Below are 14768 nucleotides of genomic sequence, written 5' to 3' on the forward strand. Positions count from 1 at the left end.
AGAAAATGGACCAGCTAAAATGTATGAACCAGCCAATATTTTTTCCGATCTGGGGGTTAGTCCATTAGGAAAAGTCGCTCAGTATAATCCCAAAACCTCCCTGGCAACGGGAATGCACTTATTTTTGGCCACCATATTAGGATGATCCTTATTTCGTTGACGATTTTTCTACGGGGCACCCACTCTCTCACAAAATCTACCACTAAAAACCAATGTAGGATATACACCCTGGAATACATCCTGACTCATCGCCCCACAACGAAAAATCGAAGAAAATAAGAAATAAAACACCCCTAAAATATATTTAAAAATTCTAAAAAAAAATACATTGTTTTTTTAGTGGTAAATGGCCGTAGAAAAACAACTTCGACAAATAAGGACCAGCCTAAAATATATATTTGACATGTGTCAATCCTTTGTATACTATAACCGCCAGCGGACACCACTGTCACGCACACAGCTAATAAATCAGACTAAGGCTGCATTTCCACTGAGGCGGAGTTGAGTGGCGATGAGCCGTGCGGGAAGGGAATCAATCAGCAGCATTGGTTCCCTTCTCTGATCATAAAATACAAAACAAACTACAGTTTTGACCATTTATTTACATTTTAAGTATTATAAAACATACACCACCTCCATAATCTCCATATACTCCTGATATGTCATATCACATTTCCTAAATAGTAACACAGGTATTGCAGGACAGTATACAGGGTGAGATTTACACAGTCCACAAATTTATTATAATCAAGAATATATATCAGAAATGATTATTACGTCGTTTAGTTTGAAGAGCCATAATTTTTTAGAGCCACAGGTCTTACACCTTTAACAACGCAGTACCATCGCCCACAGTGTGACAGTTCGTAAACCTTATTATAAAACGCATAAGGTCCATCGATAGACAGTTAAGAGTGTTGCTGTTACAGGGAGGGCACCAAATTTACCAAAATAAATATCAAGTAAAGTTGAGTAAAATAGAAATTGCGGATAATGTAAATAAAAAGATAGGCATGACAGATTTTGTTGGCATTTGACATCTCTTCTTCTTCTTTCCCTGTTCCCTTTATTTGGGGTCGGGCCTCCTCACTCTTCTGCGCCAAGCAACTCTGTTTTGGGTTGTCTCTTTTGACATCTGGGATCTTTTGAGGTCTCTTTCTATGTTGGCATTTCAAGCTTTCGCTCATCACACTTACATATTATTTACATTATTCAGACGAAATTGGACACACATAAGTTGAAATAATAAAATCTAAATAGAAAATAATAATAATTAAGTGATACCAATAAAAACAGGTCTCATTAAATGTCATTTATCGTAATCTACTAACGACGCATGCGATTTTGCCCAGTGGCCAATTATGGGGCTGTCATTAGCCTCCACGATCGTTCCGCCGCTGCGCAGGCGTCGCATTAGGCCCCATTCGCACAAAGCGTTGCGTGTGCGAAAATATTAAGTAATAAAGGTAAATTGGTTTGTTTACATTATTTGCCATTTCTATTGAACTACACTTTAGTACAGTCGCCATCAGATATATCGTAGCGGCCAAGGTGCTCACAAATATCTGAACACGCACTCCTTGTCAAGGCCTTAAGAGTGCGTGTTCAGATATTTGTGAGCACCTCGGCCGCTCCGATATATCTGATGGCGACTGTATCATGTTACCAAAGAGTTATTGATTGTAGAATAGGTATAATTTTTTAAAATCGTATCCTAGAGACAAAGTGAACTTGAGAGGTCTAGATGTCGCTGTACGGCGCCCTAGATAATGATTCGTCAATTTCGAGCAAATATCTCTGTTACTCTAATTTCGCCTTAATTGGAGTAAAAGAGAAAGATGCTCGAAATTTGCGAACTTTCGTGTTCGCGGTTCAGGCCCTAATGTGAAGGCCAGCCACACTAACGTCCTGGCCACGTCATTATGCGACCAAAACCATATCCGATCGCTGTGTCTCGCTCCAACCTATGGTTGTCGCCTTAGCCGAAGCCAGTCGTGCAATGTCGTGGCCAGGACGTAAGCCCGCAGCCACACTTACCTGTATTCACATAAATTGTAAAACGTCACCAAACAAAGTTACCGCATAATGCACCGAGCCGTACAGTGCCCTCTGAATAGGGGATATTACTGCAATGCTCTGCCACCAGAGTGCAGCACTAGCCCATCTAATAAACCATAGAGTAACTTATACATACTGTACCTTTAAAAGGTTTTTAACAAGTTTTCAGAGATAATAAAATATAACATTGATGCATCAAGGCGGTTTGTTTACAGAGGACCTACCGGGAAACCAGAATCCGAAATTTCGCTATCTGCCTCTTTATCGCTCGAATATGCAAGAGTGACATCGATGTTAGATAACGAAATTTCGATTTTCTTGTTTCGCGATTGTGGTAGCGGCGCCTCCTACGCAGAGTTTCGCGTAATATTCCCCATTAGCTGTCCATTTCCAAGCACGTATTTGCCATTACCCATTACACGTCTTATACAAGCATAAATCTTTGGTGATGGCCAACGTATATAGAAATTAAGTAAACATAAAGTTTTAAAAGTTATAAATACAATAAATTAACAAGTATTCATTAGAGGTAATAAGAGATAAATTGAGCTGATTTACACAGAAATATAAACTTATCTAAAATACTTTAACATTGGTTATAATTCTTAATAATACATATTAAATATATCAACATCAATGCATATGAAAACTAGTGCAATAATTATTATTTGTGTCCTTATAACTATATATTCGTGGTTTGGGCTTCAGGTGAAACCTTAATTTTTATAAAATTCTTTAATCTAAATAATTTCTAACAAAAATTTCTCTCATATAATTTATATACAACAATACGTATAAATTTAAACACGTATTACATATTTTTCATACAAAGAATTTCGTACAATCTAAAGTTTTATAGTTTTATAGTTATAAACCTGCAATAATTCTTCATGGCACTTTAGAAAACAAACATCGAAGTTGGAATGGGCATAACAATTTCTCAAATAATATTTATAAATAAATTATATCACCTATAATTTCATTTCAGAAAAAAAATGACTGCGGTCTAATTGCCGCGACCCATACAAAATGTATGAAAGGGGTCGTGGCAATTAGACGCAACCCATTAGAATGACCCAGTTATTATTTACAGTACATATGTTTACTTTTATTTATTTATTTGCACTTAACGTGCCTATATCGAAAATGTATGACATTGGGTAAATCGTTATTGACTGGCCACTCTTTAATAACTGGCCACTATATGGTTGGCTAGTTAACACCTTATACTACAAATGAATTCTGTTTATAAGTGAACAGAATTCATTTTTAGTATAAGGTGTCAATAACTAGCCAACCATAGTGGCCAGTTATTAAAGAGTGGCCAGTACGACGACAAAGTGACGATTTACAACCTTGTACGATACAAGTGCAATAAGTAATTCGCAACACGTGTCTACTTTTCGCACTTGTATCGAAATGTACTATAACGCAACAAGGGTGCAAAATGAGTTTTTTCAGTGAGTACTGATTTTCTACTGCATGCAACAAAAAAAGTAGCAAATGGATATGACCATTCCATTCTACCGATGAATGCCGATGGATTTCAAAAGTACATTGAATTAATGTTGCTTTTGTATGGGCAGACTATAATTACCAATTTTTCATTTAGCGAATTTTAGGTTAAATTTATTCGCAACAACTCACTCTAAAATCCACAGGCATATTCTTAAAGCATCGAAAGACTTTGAGTCACCGCCAATAGTATAAAAATAACACTAAATTACTAAGTTACTAAACACTAATTCGAGACAACTAAAGTTCTTTTACAAAGAACTTTGTAATCACCATGTCAATATACAATTTTATACATTTGGGCGGACATTACCGGTGTTTTAGGGGCTAAATAGATGCTAACAGCACAGAATAAATTACAGATAAATATCTTGTCTAATATTGACTTTTGTACTCTGACATAATTATATTTGGCCTACGCCATGTAGCGGATATTCAGTGGTACTAACATAGACATACACCCCAGGCCAAAAGTATGGAAACAAGCTTGTATTTTAATAGAAAAGTGTGATCTTTTAAGGCGGTTCCCTGAGCCAGAAGGCGAAAAATCTCCTTATATGATCCTGTTTTTCTAAGAGGCGTTGATATTAGTAGACGTGGAAAAAATATATGTAGTTCTTGACTATATTATCTTTAATATCATAGCTTCCGATACACAAATAATGACACTTCGCTCGATACAATTAATTCCCAAAGTAACCTCTAACTCGGACTTTTAAATCCAACTTTACTCGGTTATTTATTATGTGATACTATAAATAAAAAAAGAAGAAAAAAACAATCTTAACTTAAATAATAATTTCATAGCTTTCAAATTTCGATATTGTAGGGTAACGTTTTTAAAATAAATAAAAATCGACAAAATTCGATCAAAATTGACACTTGGCGCGCATGATCTTTCCCGTTCTTTATTGCGAAATGTGATAGAGACAGCGGCAAACCGACGAAACGGCCTTAAGCGATGGATTTTATACTACTCATTGACAATTTGATAAAAATAATAATAAAACATTTTAAAAGTATATTACTCTGGCTGTGATAGTTGCCAATTCAACATTTTGTCATGTAATTAAAGGCTAGGTATAATTATGTCAACCGGTCTGGCCTAGAGGTAGTGATCCTGCCTGTGAAGCCGATGGTCCTGGGTTCGAATCCCGGTAAGGGCATTTATTTGTGTGATGAACACAGATATTTGTTCCTGAGTCATGGGTGTTTTCTATGTATTTAAGTATTTATATATTATATATATCGTTAACTGCGTACCCATAACACAAGCCTCCTTGGGCTTACCGTGGGACTTAGTCAATCTGTGTAAGAATGTCCTATAATATTTATTTATTTATGTAACATTTTCCTTCTTTATTTTTTTAGCTTTTTGACAATATTTTAGGATGTTTTGATATTAAGCGTGTATTTTTAATCTTTTGGGTTTGCCTAATGTAAGTCTTAGTTTACAAATATATACAACAAAGATAGAAACATGAGATATTAAAGAAAACAACGTTGTTTTGGCCTGGGGTGTATATATATTACTTCGTAAAGGCTGGCCTTACAAGCACTACGAATGGGGCTGATACATTGGAGTCAAAGTCGCATTTAGTTACAGCAGCGCGCTCAGTCGTGTGGCGAATTGCGCAGTGGAAAGGCGTCGGTGTTCGGTCGGAATTGTATGCGTACGCTTATCGCCTATGATGTCTTTCCACTGCGCAATTCGCCACACGACTGAGCGCGCTGGTGCATCTAAATGCGATTTTGACTCCAATGTATAGGCCCCATTCGTAGTGCTCGTAAGGCCAGCCTTTACGAAGTAATATATATATATGTCTATGGGTACTAATTTATTTTACTGGCAAGGAGAATTTATGACACCAGACGTTGAATGTCATAGAATGACACCAATGTCAACAAGAAGAATATATTTCGCAATTATTAGCAATTTTACCTCAAAATAGATTGTCAAAATGCAAGAAAAAATATTATCAATACAATAAAACATTGCGTCAATAGGACGAAGGATTTTGTAGCATTCCGATTAACAATGTTTTTAGATTACTCATTGACATAATGAGGGCTAACGCGTATGAATTCGTCGCTAGGGGCGCTAGTGTAGTTGGTGGTCATAGTTCGAAATGTCAAATGTCACTTGTCACTTCAATGACTGACAGCTGTTCTTTAGTCTTTTGGACCACCGTCAACAGAGGCGCCAACTGGTGAGCAAAAAAACGATAGCCCTCATTGGTACTGACTTACATGACGTACGCACATTATATTATAGCACATATGTACATATAATGTAAGGTGCTTGTAGCGACAGTATCTCAGGGCCAAATAGAATCCTGTCAGGCTTTAGCTACTTTACGCTAAAAATGGTGGGAATAAACAAAAGTAAATACTCTATGCAATGCTATTTCATTTAGCTCCGTAAAAATCGGCACCAAATTAATTTGCACCCTGTATTAGTTCAGCATGAGCGATGACATTTTAAAGCATACATCTAACTAGATATTATCGAATTATCGGTATATTCCCATTTGTCCCCACCGGGCACAGATGGGAATATACATTCACATGAATCATTCCATGTCCCTGGGCTGGGGGCTGGGACAAACGGGAATACACAAGTATCAGATCAGATCTAATAAACCGTTGGGGAACAAAATACGCATATATTATAGTAGATCGCTTACCTCATATTTTCTTTAAATGTCAAATTGTTTTATTAACTTTTAAAGGCATAATTAGCTAATTTTCGATATAAATAGCCTGGCAGCGTTGGGAAAAACTCGAATTTTTTGAATCTAAAGGAGGCAAATTTGACCAATAAGGGCAATCGGTATGTCACCGGACAGGTTATTCTAAATTGTAAAACTTTTACTACGGACGGCAGGTAGTCCCAAATCTTTGTGTGAAAAAAAGTTATTGCCGCAAAAAGTAGTGTGAGTTGAAACGTGACTATAGTTTTTTTTTCGATACTAAGTTCCTGTGTCGCAGATCATGAAGGTTTTGTTATTGTCGATGATTTTTGTGTCACGATATTTTAGGTTTTTATTAGTTTTCTTATTTTTTTGTGTTATTAAGAACAAAATTAAATTATAGACAGGGAGTTCGATCGATAAACTCAATAGGGATGTTTCCTGTATTTAAGATAAGTTGTTTTACACCATGCACGAAATAAAACACCAGTTAATTGTAAGAAATACAATTTCTATTTTATCAATCGGATATAAATATAAAAAGTAGGTGAGTTGACCGTGACGTCACTATGTTAGTTTTCATATAGATTCCATATTAGCAAATCGTTTTGAGTTCTAAAGAAGAAACTGATTTGATTAATAGGAGAATACCATTATTAATCTTACTCGTGATTGCTCCCCGCTTTGCTTGGAAGTGTTCTTTTTGGGAGTACTATTTTGGAGACAAAGATTCTCATAACTTCAAATTATCACCAGGTAAGGTACCTTTGAATGATGAAATATGTAGTTATCTCTATATTAAAAATTAAAAAGTTAATTAAAAAGCGTTATAAAAAAGAAATAGCATAATGGGATGGTTATTCGGAAAGACATACTTGAAAAAAAAACGCGATGTAGAGAGAAGTTTTAAACATTCCCTTAAAATAAGAAGAAAAAAATTAAATTATTATTCTATCAAGCATAACTTGGAGCGATCACTAGAAAAGCATCGATATTTAAGTTAATCGATATAGGGACTCCATATCTGTCATTTAATTTTGCCCCCGAAAAGCCGATCTAGGGATGCTACGGAGCTCCGGTTCCGTTAAGACGGAATTTCCGATTGGTATTACAAATCCGCTTCGGTTCCGGTTCCGTTACTTTTGAATCGGAAGTTGTATCGGATGTCAAATCTTAGCATTCGGGACATGAGCGGCGTACATCAAAAACAAACAGGTTTATTGTACCTGTCATTCTCTCATCTCCCCGATTGCCACGTGCCGCACTAATTAGTTGTTTTGTTTTATTCGTGTTATTGAATTAAAAATATCTATTCGTATGTATTGTGTTGTGTAATGTGTACCTACTGACAGTACTGACTCAGGCTATGATTCTGGTTCCTGTTCCGTTTTCGGTTCCGATTTCTGGTTCCGATAAACCAAATTTAAAACATCTGGTTCTGCTTTCGGTTCAGTAAGGACTTCCACCAGTGTCGTTTACCGAAATACATATAAGCCATACTTCTAAAATGCTCCCACAACACAGAGGTTTTCGGTACAGTAAGATGTAGGGTAAATCTTTAATTACTGGCCACTATTTAATAACTGGCCACCTCATACCTACTGAAAATGAATTTTATTCATCTATACCTAAACAGAAATCATTTTTAGTATAAGGTGTCAGTAAAATTAATTTATTTATAGGTGAATTTTTAGTTTAAGGTGGCCAGTTATTAAACAGTGGCCGGTAATTGACGATTTACCCTATAAAAACATATTAATATAAATAAATACAAACAAGTGATATAGATAGACCACTTAAACGTTATTCTCGATATCTATAAATTACTTTGTAACTTTAAATACTTTAAAATGTTAACCTTATTATATGATTGGTTATTATATTTCATAATAGGTTGTATGTTTTGAACATGTATTTGTCATATAACCTCTATAAGTGTTAATCAGTTTTAAGGCAGTTTATTGCTTATTCCGCTTGTATAGTTTGAAACTTCTCAAATGATTTTTACGCCAAAGACCTTAATCTGTTAAACAAAAGCGATTGTTTCTTTTGTGTGAGCGCGTGGCCATTGTGTCTGAGCGCGTGGCCATTGTGTCTCAGCGCGTGGCACGAAACTATGGCTTTTGGCGTAAAAATCATTTGAGAAGATTCAAACTATAATGAATTAGCTGAGCAAGCCGGAGGTCCTTATTCTATATTAACTATCGCAACAAATATATTTTTTTACAAATGCGCTGACAAATATGTAGTCTAAAGGGACCCTTTTTTCCAAATTTGGGAAATTTTATGTTATATCTCCTTAGAATCACGAGCTCTTTCGAACTTAATAGGAGAAAAAAATGTGTCCCAAGGTTTTTATTTCCATTTTTATGTTACCATTTTTATCGACTTTGCATCACGGCAACGGAATAAAAGGAACGTATGAATGGAAAATTTGGGAATTTTTTTCTTCCATTAGGATCGAAAGGAGTTCGTGATTCTAAGCAGAAATAACATAATAATTCCCCTTTTTAAAAAAAAGTGCAACTTTAAATACGTTCAAAATAATTACGAAATTTAGCATAAATTCACACATTTTTTTTGTTTAAAAAAAAAACAGAGAGACACTTGCGTATTTAACGTCTCTTCTCTTAACATGGACAATGTAGGACATTTTAATACTATAGTTCCACGTTCAGCGCATACACTATCGAGATATAAGGCACGCCATATATTAATTTCCAAATAATAAGCAATCCTAAAACGTATACAAAATTAAACAATTTTCATTTTTTTTTTCCAACGACAAAACATTCAATTTTATGCTTACAAGGGGCATCGCCCCTCAGGTACCATTCACTCAAAGGCATCGCCCCTTAATAGCTCATTTCTGCCACATTACCTTGGTGCTTCGCCCCCCGGTAGCTCGTGCGACTAGCGTAGCTAAGATCAGTCTTAATGGTACCTAATAACACTTCACCTGGCACTTGCGGCCGCGCTCGCACTGGCGTCAGCCGCGTCGGGCCCCTCGTGGTACTCGTGGAAGCAGGGCACGATGCACAGGTTGGTCTGACATTCTGGGCAGTGGTACTGCGTCTTTCGTCGGAGGATGCGGCCGCACTCGTCTACTGTGTTCCAGCAGAAGTTGCAGCTTAGAGGGGGACCATTCCTGTGAGTGAAAGTTTAAGCTTTATCGCTCAGGGGTACCTAGTCCTACAAACGGTTCATACGATATTTTGGCCTTGAATAAAAGCTTCAAGAATCATTTGTGCCATTTTCAAACAAAAGGGTACTTATTGTCGCTTGTCAGTAAGGCGCTATTTCCATATAGCTTCAATTAGAAATCAACGTTATCAACAAGCGACAATGTGATACCTTTTGGTTGAAACTGTCACATATATACTTTATTCATGTAGGCCTACCAACAAGCATTTTAAGTTGACGCCGGACGGTCAAGCATAAAAGGCTGCAATGGCAACTTAGTTTTCGTTATACAATTTTAATTCTCCCGATCGACACCGCAACCGTCAAATTAAAGCGAACTTTTCCTTGGACAGTTTTTTCATTGCTTTCGATTTAGAGACAATAATCGACGATCTATTTATTTTATGAATAGTAAATTGTCTTTTTGAACGCCAAGTTTTTCTACTTTCTTTACTCTAATCAAAACCTCGCGTAGCGCCTCCTCAAAGGAAGTGGTCTGCCGATCGATGTACGTCACCGCGCGGTGACGTACATCGATCGGCAGTAGCGAATCTATCTCGTGGCCTAGTGATTCTGTAAGATCACTCACCTAACAGCTGGTATGTTTTTAGGGTTCCGTACCCAAAGGGTAAAAACCGGACCCTATTACTAAGACTCCGCTGTCCGTCTGTCTGTCACCAGGCTGTATCTCATGAACCGTGATAACTAGACAGTTGAAATTTTCACAGATGATGTATTTCTGTTGCCGCTATAACAAATACTAAAAAGTACGGAAAACCCTTGGTGCGCGAGTCCGATTCGCACTTGGCCGGTTTTTTTTAAATTACCAACTCATCTCGCTCTTACAATAACACACAAGTTAAACAAGTCTTAATGCTTACAGGGGGCAAAGTCTCTCAGTTTCTCCACTAGCAAATGGGGACATCGCCCCCTAATAGCTACCTTAACAATTCACTTACCTGACGGCGGGTGTGTGACTGGCTCGCGTGGCTGGCGCCTCCTCGAAGGAAGTGGAGGCCGAGGGGGCGTTGGTCTGCCGGTCAATGTACGTCACGGCGCGGATCAGCAGCGAACCTATCTCGTGGTCTAGAGTCCGCGTGCGGTTCTGTGAGAAGAGGCAATTATAATTACTATTTATACATGGAACAGCTCTTCCCCTAACAGCATTTATACGTCATTATGACCTCAGTGATGTCATAATGACACCATAATTACGTCATTATGACGTCAGTGACGTCATTATGACGCCATAATTACGTCATTATGACGTCGCTGACGTCACTTTGCTGCCTAGGTCAGGTATCATTTCTTACGCATATCAACAGTAAAAACCAAAAGCTTCTAGAGTTTATTTCAAGTAGGACCAGTGAGAGTAACGGTTCAAAATAGGTACTTTTATCTTACTTCGTGTATTAAGACGCACAGACAATAAAATAAATAATAATAAAATTAATAAATAACCCGGACAGCCTGTTTTTCCGATATTGGGTGTCTGTACACCGATGAGAATCGGAAATAACCATGTACGATATACTTGTGGCATATTTTGCAATTTGCAATTTATTTATTGTTAGGTAGCATGGGTATACATGTGCCATTCTCAATCAAAAGGGTACTTATTGTCGGTTGTCAATAAGGCACTATTTCCATATAGCTTTAATTTGAAATCAACCTTATCGGCAAGCGACAATGTGGTACCTTTTGGTTGAAATCGTCACATATATGTAGTTAAATGGGGCATTTTCTATGAAAAGGGACCTTATTGTCGATGGCGCTTACGCCGCACAGCGCCGCGCGGCATTGTATTTATATCGGAGCATCGTTAATGATGGCGTAAGCGCCATCGACAATAAGGTCCCTTTTTATAGAAAATACCACAAATAGTGTAATTGTGTCTGTAAATTTTTCATGGGTGATCCTTGCCTGTCAATAAGCGTTTTTTTTATTTTTTATTATTACAGACATCTTACACATATCAACCTAGCCCCAAACTAAGCAAAGCTTGCACGACGATATACATACTTGCATAGATAAATACATACTTATATACATAGAAAACACCCATGACTCAGGAACAAATATTTGTGTTCATCACACAAATAAATGCCCTTAACGGGATTCGAAGCCAGGACTATCGGCTTCACAGGCAGGGTCACTACACTCACTATCCACTAGGCCAGACCGGTCGTCTATAAGGCGTAGATTTGAGGATTTATTTAATTAAACCGATGATGTCAAAAATATAGAGGTGCGGGAGAGGCGGCAAGCTATTCCCGTGCCGTGATTAGTCCTTTCAAGGACTATTACAGGGTTCTATGTTACATTTTCCAGATAGTTGAAATTCGACTTAATGTCACTATGATAAAGTTCAAATTTCAGTTCGATAAAAGTGAAACATAGAACCCTGTAATATTAGGCTAGCGATGTGAGCGTCAGACTAAAATGTCTGCCGGCCGCTATACTAGTGATGTGACGCGTATATTATAGATGGACGATTTGATGATGGTAAGTATAAATAGACGATTGAGGAATTTTGAGCGACGCTGGCAGTATTAGCAGGGGTGAGAAACTCGCTTCGGGCAAACTCGGCTCCGTTCGGCTCAGCATTGCTCCGAGCAATTATTAGGGTTGGCACAACTTGACGTTCCTTTGCGTGCACGACCACAGATAAGATAATGACTTGACGCCCTGAACCGCTGTCAAACTTCGATTTTGTAGGAAGTTTCCTTTCTGTACCGTATTAATTATTCTGTGGTATTAGATACAATAGAGCATAATAGGCACTGACCTGTCCGCCATACTGCGGGTAGGACTCATGTTTCCTGAGCGCGGGAGTGGACGCGGGGCCGGGCGCGGGGGGCGCGGGCTCGGACGCTTGTTTCCTCACTTCTCTCTCTTCGGGCTGCACGCGCGATTGACGCTTGAAGTACTTTGAGCGACGCTGGCAGTATTAGGTACAATAGAGCATAATAGGCACTGACCTGTCCGCCATACTGCGGGTAGGACTCATGTTTCCTGAGCGCGGGAGTGGACGCGGGGCCGGGCGCGGGGGGCGCGGGCTCGGACGCTTGTTTCCTCACTTCTCTCTCTTCGGGCTGCACGCGCGATTGACGCTTGAAGTACTTTGAGCGACGCTGGCAATATTAGGTACAATAGAGCATAATAGGCACTGACCTGTCCGCCATACTGCGGGTAGGACTCATGTTTCCTGAGCGCGGGAGTGGACGCGGGGCCGGGCGCGGGGGGCGCGGGCTCGGACGCTTGTTTCCTCACTTCTCTCTCTTCGGGCTGCACGCGCGATTGACGCTTGAAGTACTTTGAGCGACGCTGGCGGCTCGCGGCATCTAGTAAAAACAGATACAGATTATTAATTTAGATCATGTGTAGTGTGTACGCCTTACCCACACACGTGCGTAGCTTAGTATATAAGGGCATGTACTTGTTATTTAATACAGAATAAACTTATATTCAACACAATCGACTTCTCCTTTACGTCCCACCTCACATGGCGACCCTGCCAGGATGAAAATGAAAATCTGTTTTTTTATTCCGTAGACTAAAATTACGTTTCATGTGTATGAAATGACATTTCTTAGTACCACATGAAATGTCATTTTAGTCTACGGAATAAAAAAACAGAATATAATTACATTAGGTTAAGGGGCCCACTGACTATCAGTCCGCCGGACGATATCGGCCTGTCAGTTAAAACAAAAATGTGTCAGTTCCGAACAACTGACAGGCCGATACCGTCCGGCGGACTGATAGTCAGTGGGCCCCTTTATATTCACCGGGATATGGACCGTGATTATCTAGTCAAATCAGTTTCTTTTTTCGAACTGTCAAAACGATTTTCTACTATAGAACCGAAGTGCGACTGTGGAGCACCTGTACAGTCCATTTACCACATAGTCCGCGAGTGTCCAAAAAGGAAGTACACAGGAGATCCTCTGGACTTACTTAAGCTAAGCGACAACGCAGCCCTTTGGGTGAAGAACCTAACTATTAATTTGTAAATCTGTAAAGCGACCATGAATTGTAATATGCCATACGACTAAATAAATAAATAACTATGGAATTTATATGAAACACTATAAGCATGTGACGTCACGATCAAATTACCTTCTATTTATAGTTTTATACGGGTTTTAAAATAGAAATTGTGTCTAAAAATAACTGCTGTCTACGTTTTTCTATTAATCTTCTGGTGCTTTATTTCATGCTGGTGTAAAATAATTTATTTTAAATACAGTCAAATACCCTATTGTTTTCGAGCTCCCGATATTTCGACGTATAAGTCTAGTGAAACTAACCGTGAATAAGTCAAAACTGTAAGACTATCATTTGTATGCAATTCTCATACTGTTAGTCTTGCCCTGAGCAAAACAAACTATGTTAGTAAAATCAATAAACAAATTATACCTAATGGCTATTTTAACGAACGACGAGAAAATTCCCGGACTTTATTTTTGATGTGATTCATCGAATCATCGGTTAACAATACCGCCGGACGATATCGGCCTGTCAGAACAAAAAAAAAAACATTTTTGTCCTGACAGGCCGATATCCGTCCGGCGGACTGATAATCAGAGGGCCCCTTAAGTGGTAGTCTTACTTACCCCACTGTTGATATATGCAATTATGCATGCATAAAAAAAAATCATTTATTTCAGGTCTTACAAACCCATATTTTAACACATTACAAAAATTACAAAAAGAAAAATAGAAAATAAAAAATGAAAAATATAAAATAACATTAATAAAAATTCAAAATTAAAATTATACAATATTAACCCTATCATTATTTATTAACCCTACAAACATGCTTTTTATATATATGTACATTAATTAATTACTTACTAAATAAATAGCATAGGTAGACGTAAGTACGCACGGTGGCTGCGCTCACCGCGATAACGGGTTAAATAAATTAGTTCGCTAACAGCCACGTTGTGTGTCACTTGTGTGCCTTCCCGAGCCAAACATAACACCAGAATTCTCCAGCGAGTCATCATCTCCTGACGCACCTCCCGTTTTTAATGTCGGGCCTACTGGGGTGCCTAACATATTAGCTGGTGGACCGGAGGCAATGACTAGGCAATCCCCGTCACACGAGCCTGTAGGCTGGAATAACGAAGATGAACTGACGATGGGGGAGAAGGATGCGAGGCCTCTCGAGCTCGACACAGCGTCTGTGGCCGCGCCGAGGCCGGCTCCTGTGCCTGCGTCGGCAACCTTGGCCGCCCGGCCCCGCAGCGGGCGACGCGCCTCCCGACTCGGCGGACCCACCGGCCGCGTGTTCACGGCTCAAGCGGTTTC

At 38.7% G+C, this 14768-nt stretch overlaps 1 protein-coding gene across 1 annotated transcript; it reads right to left on the reverse strand.

The window, feature by feature from the left end:
* Positions 1-8896: 8896 nt before the first annotated feature.
* On the reverse strand, positions 8897-14516 carry LOC134755056 (uncharacterized). The gene is made up of 6 exons (XM_063691533.1): positions 14411-14516; positions 12624-12793; positions 12431-12583; positions 12238-12390; positions 10409-10554; positions 8897-9414 (listed from the first exon to the last, which is right to left on the reverse strand). Exons 1-6 carry the CDS (start codon positions 14514-14516, stop codon positions 9222-9224), a joined length of 921 nt encoding a protein of 306 aa, XP_063547603.1. The 3' UTR covers positions 8897-9221.
* Positions 14517-14768: the final 252 nt, after the last annotated feature.

This window comes from Cydia strobilella, chromosome Z (assembly GCF_947568885.1).
Source record: "Cydia strobilella chromosome Z, ilCydStro3.1, whole genome shotgun sequence".
NCBI classification, from domain to species: Eukaryota; Metazoa; Arthropoda; class Insecta; order Lepidoptera; family Tortricidae; genus Cydia; species Cydia strobilella.

Excerpts from the sequence above, each read along its gene's own strand:
- LOC134755056 (XM_063691533.1), bottom strand. The coding sequence starts at position 14,516 with ATGTTAGGCACCCCAGTAGGCCCGACATTAAAAACGGGAGGTGCGTCA. Across the intron at positions 12,391-12,430 it reads ACCCGCAGTATGGCGGACAG|CGTCGCTCAAAGTACTTCAA; the intron begins GTCAGTGCCTAT and ends TAATACTGCCAG. Across the intron at positions 10,555-12,237 it reads ACCCGCAGTATGGCGGACAG|AACCGCACGCGGACTCTAGA; the intron begins GTCAGTGCCTAT and ends CTCTTCTCACAG.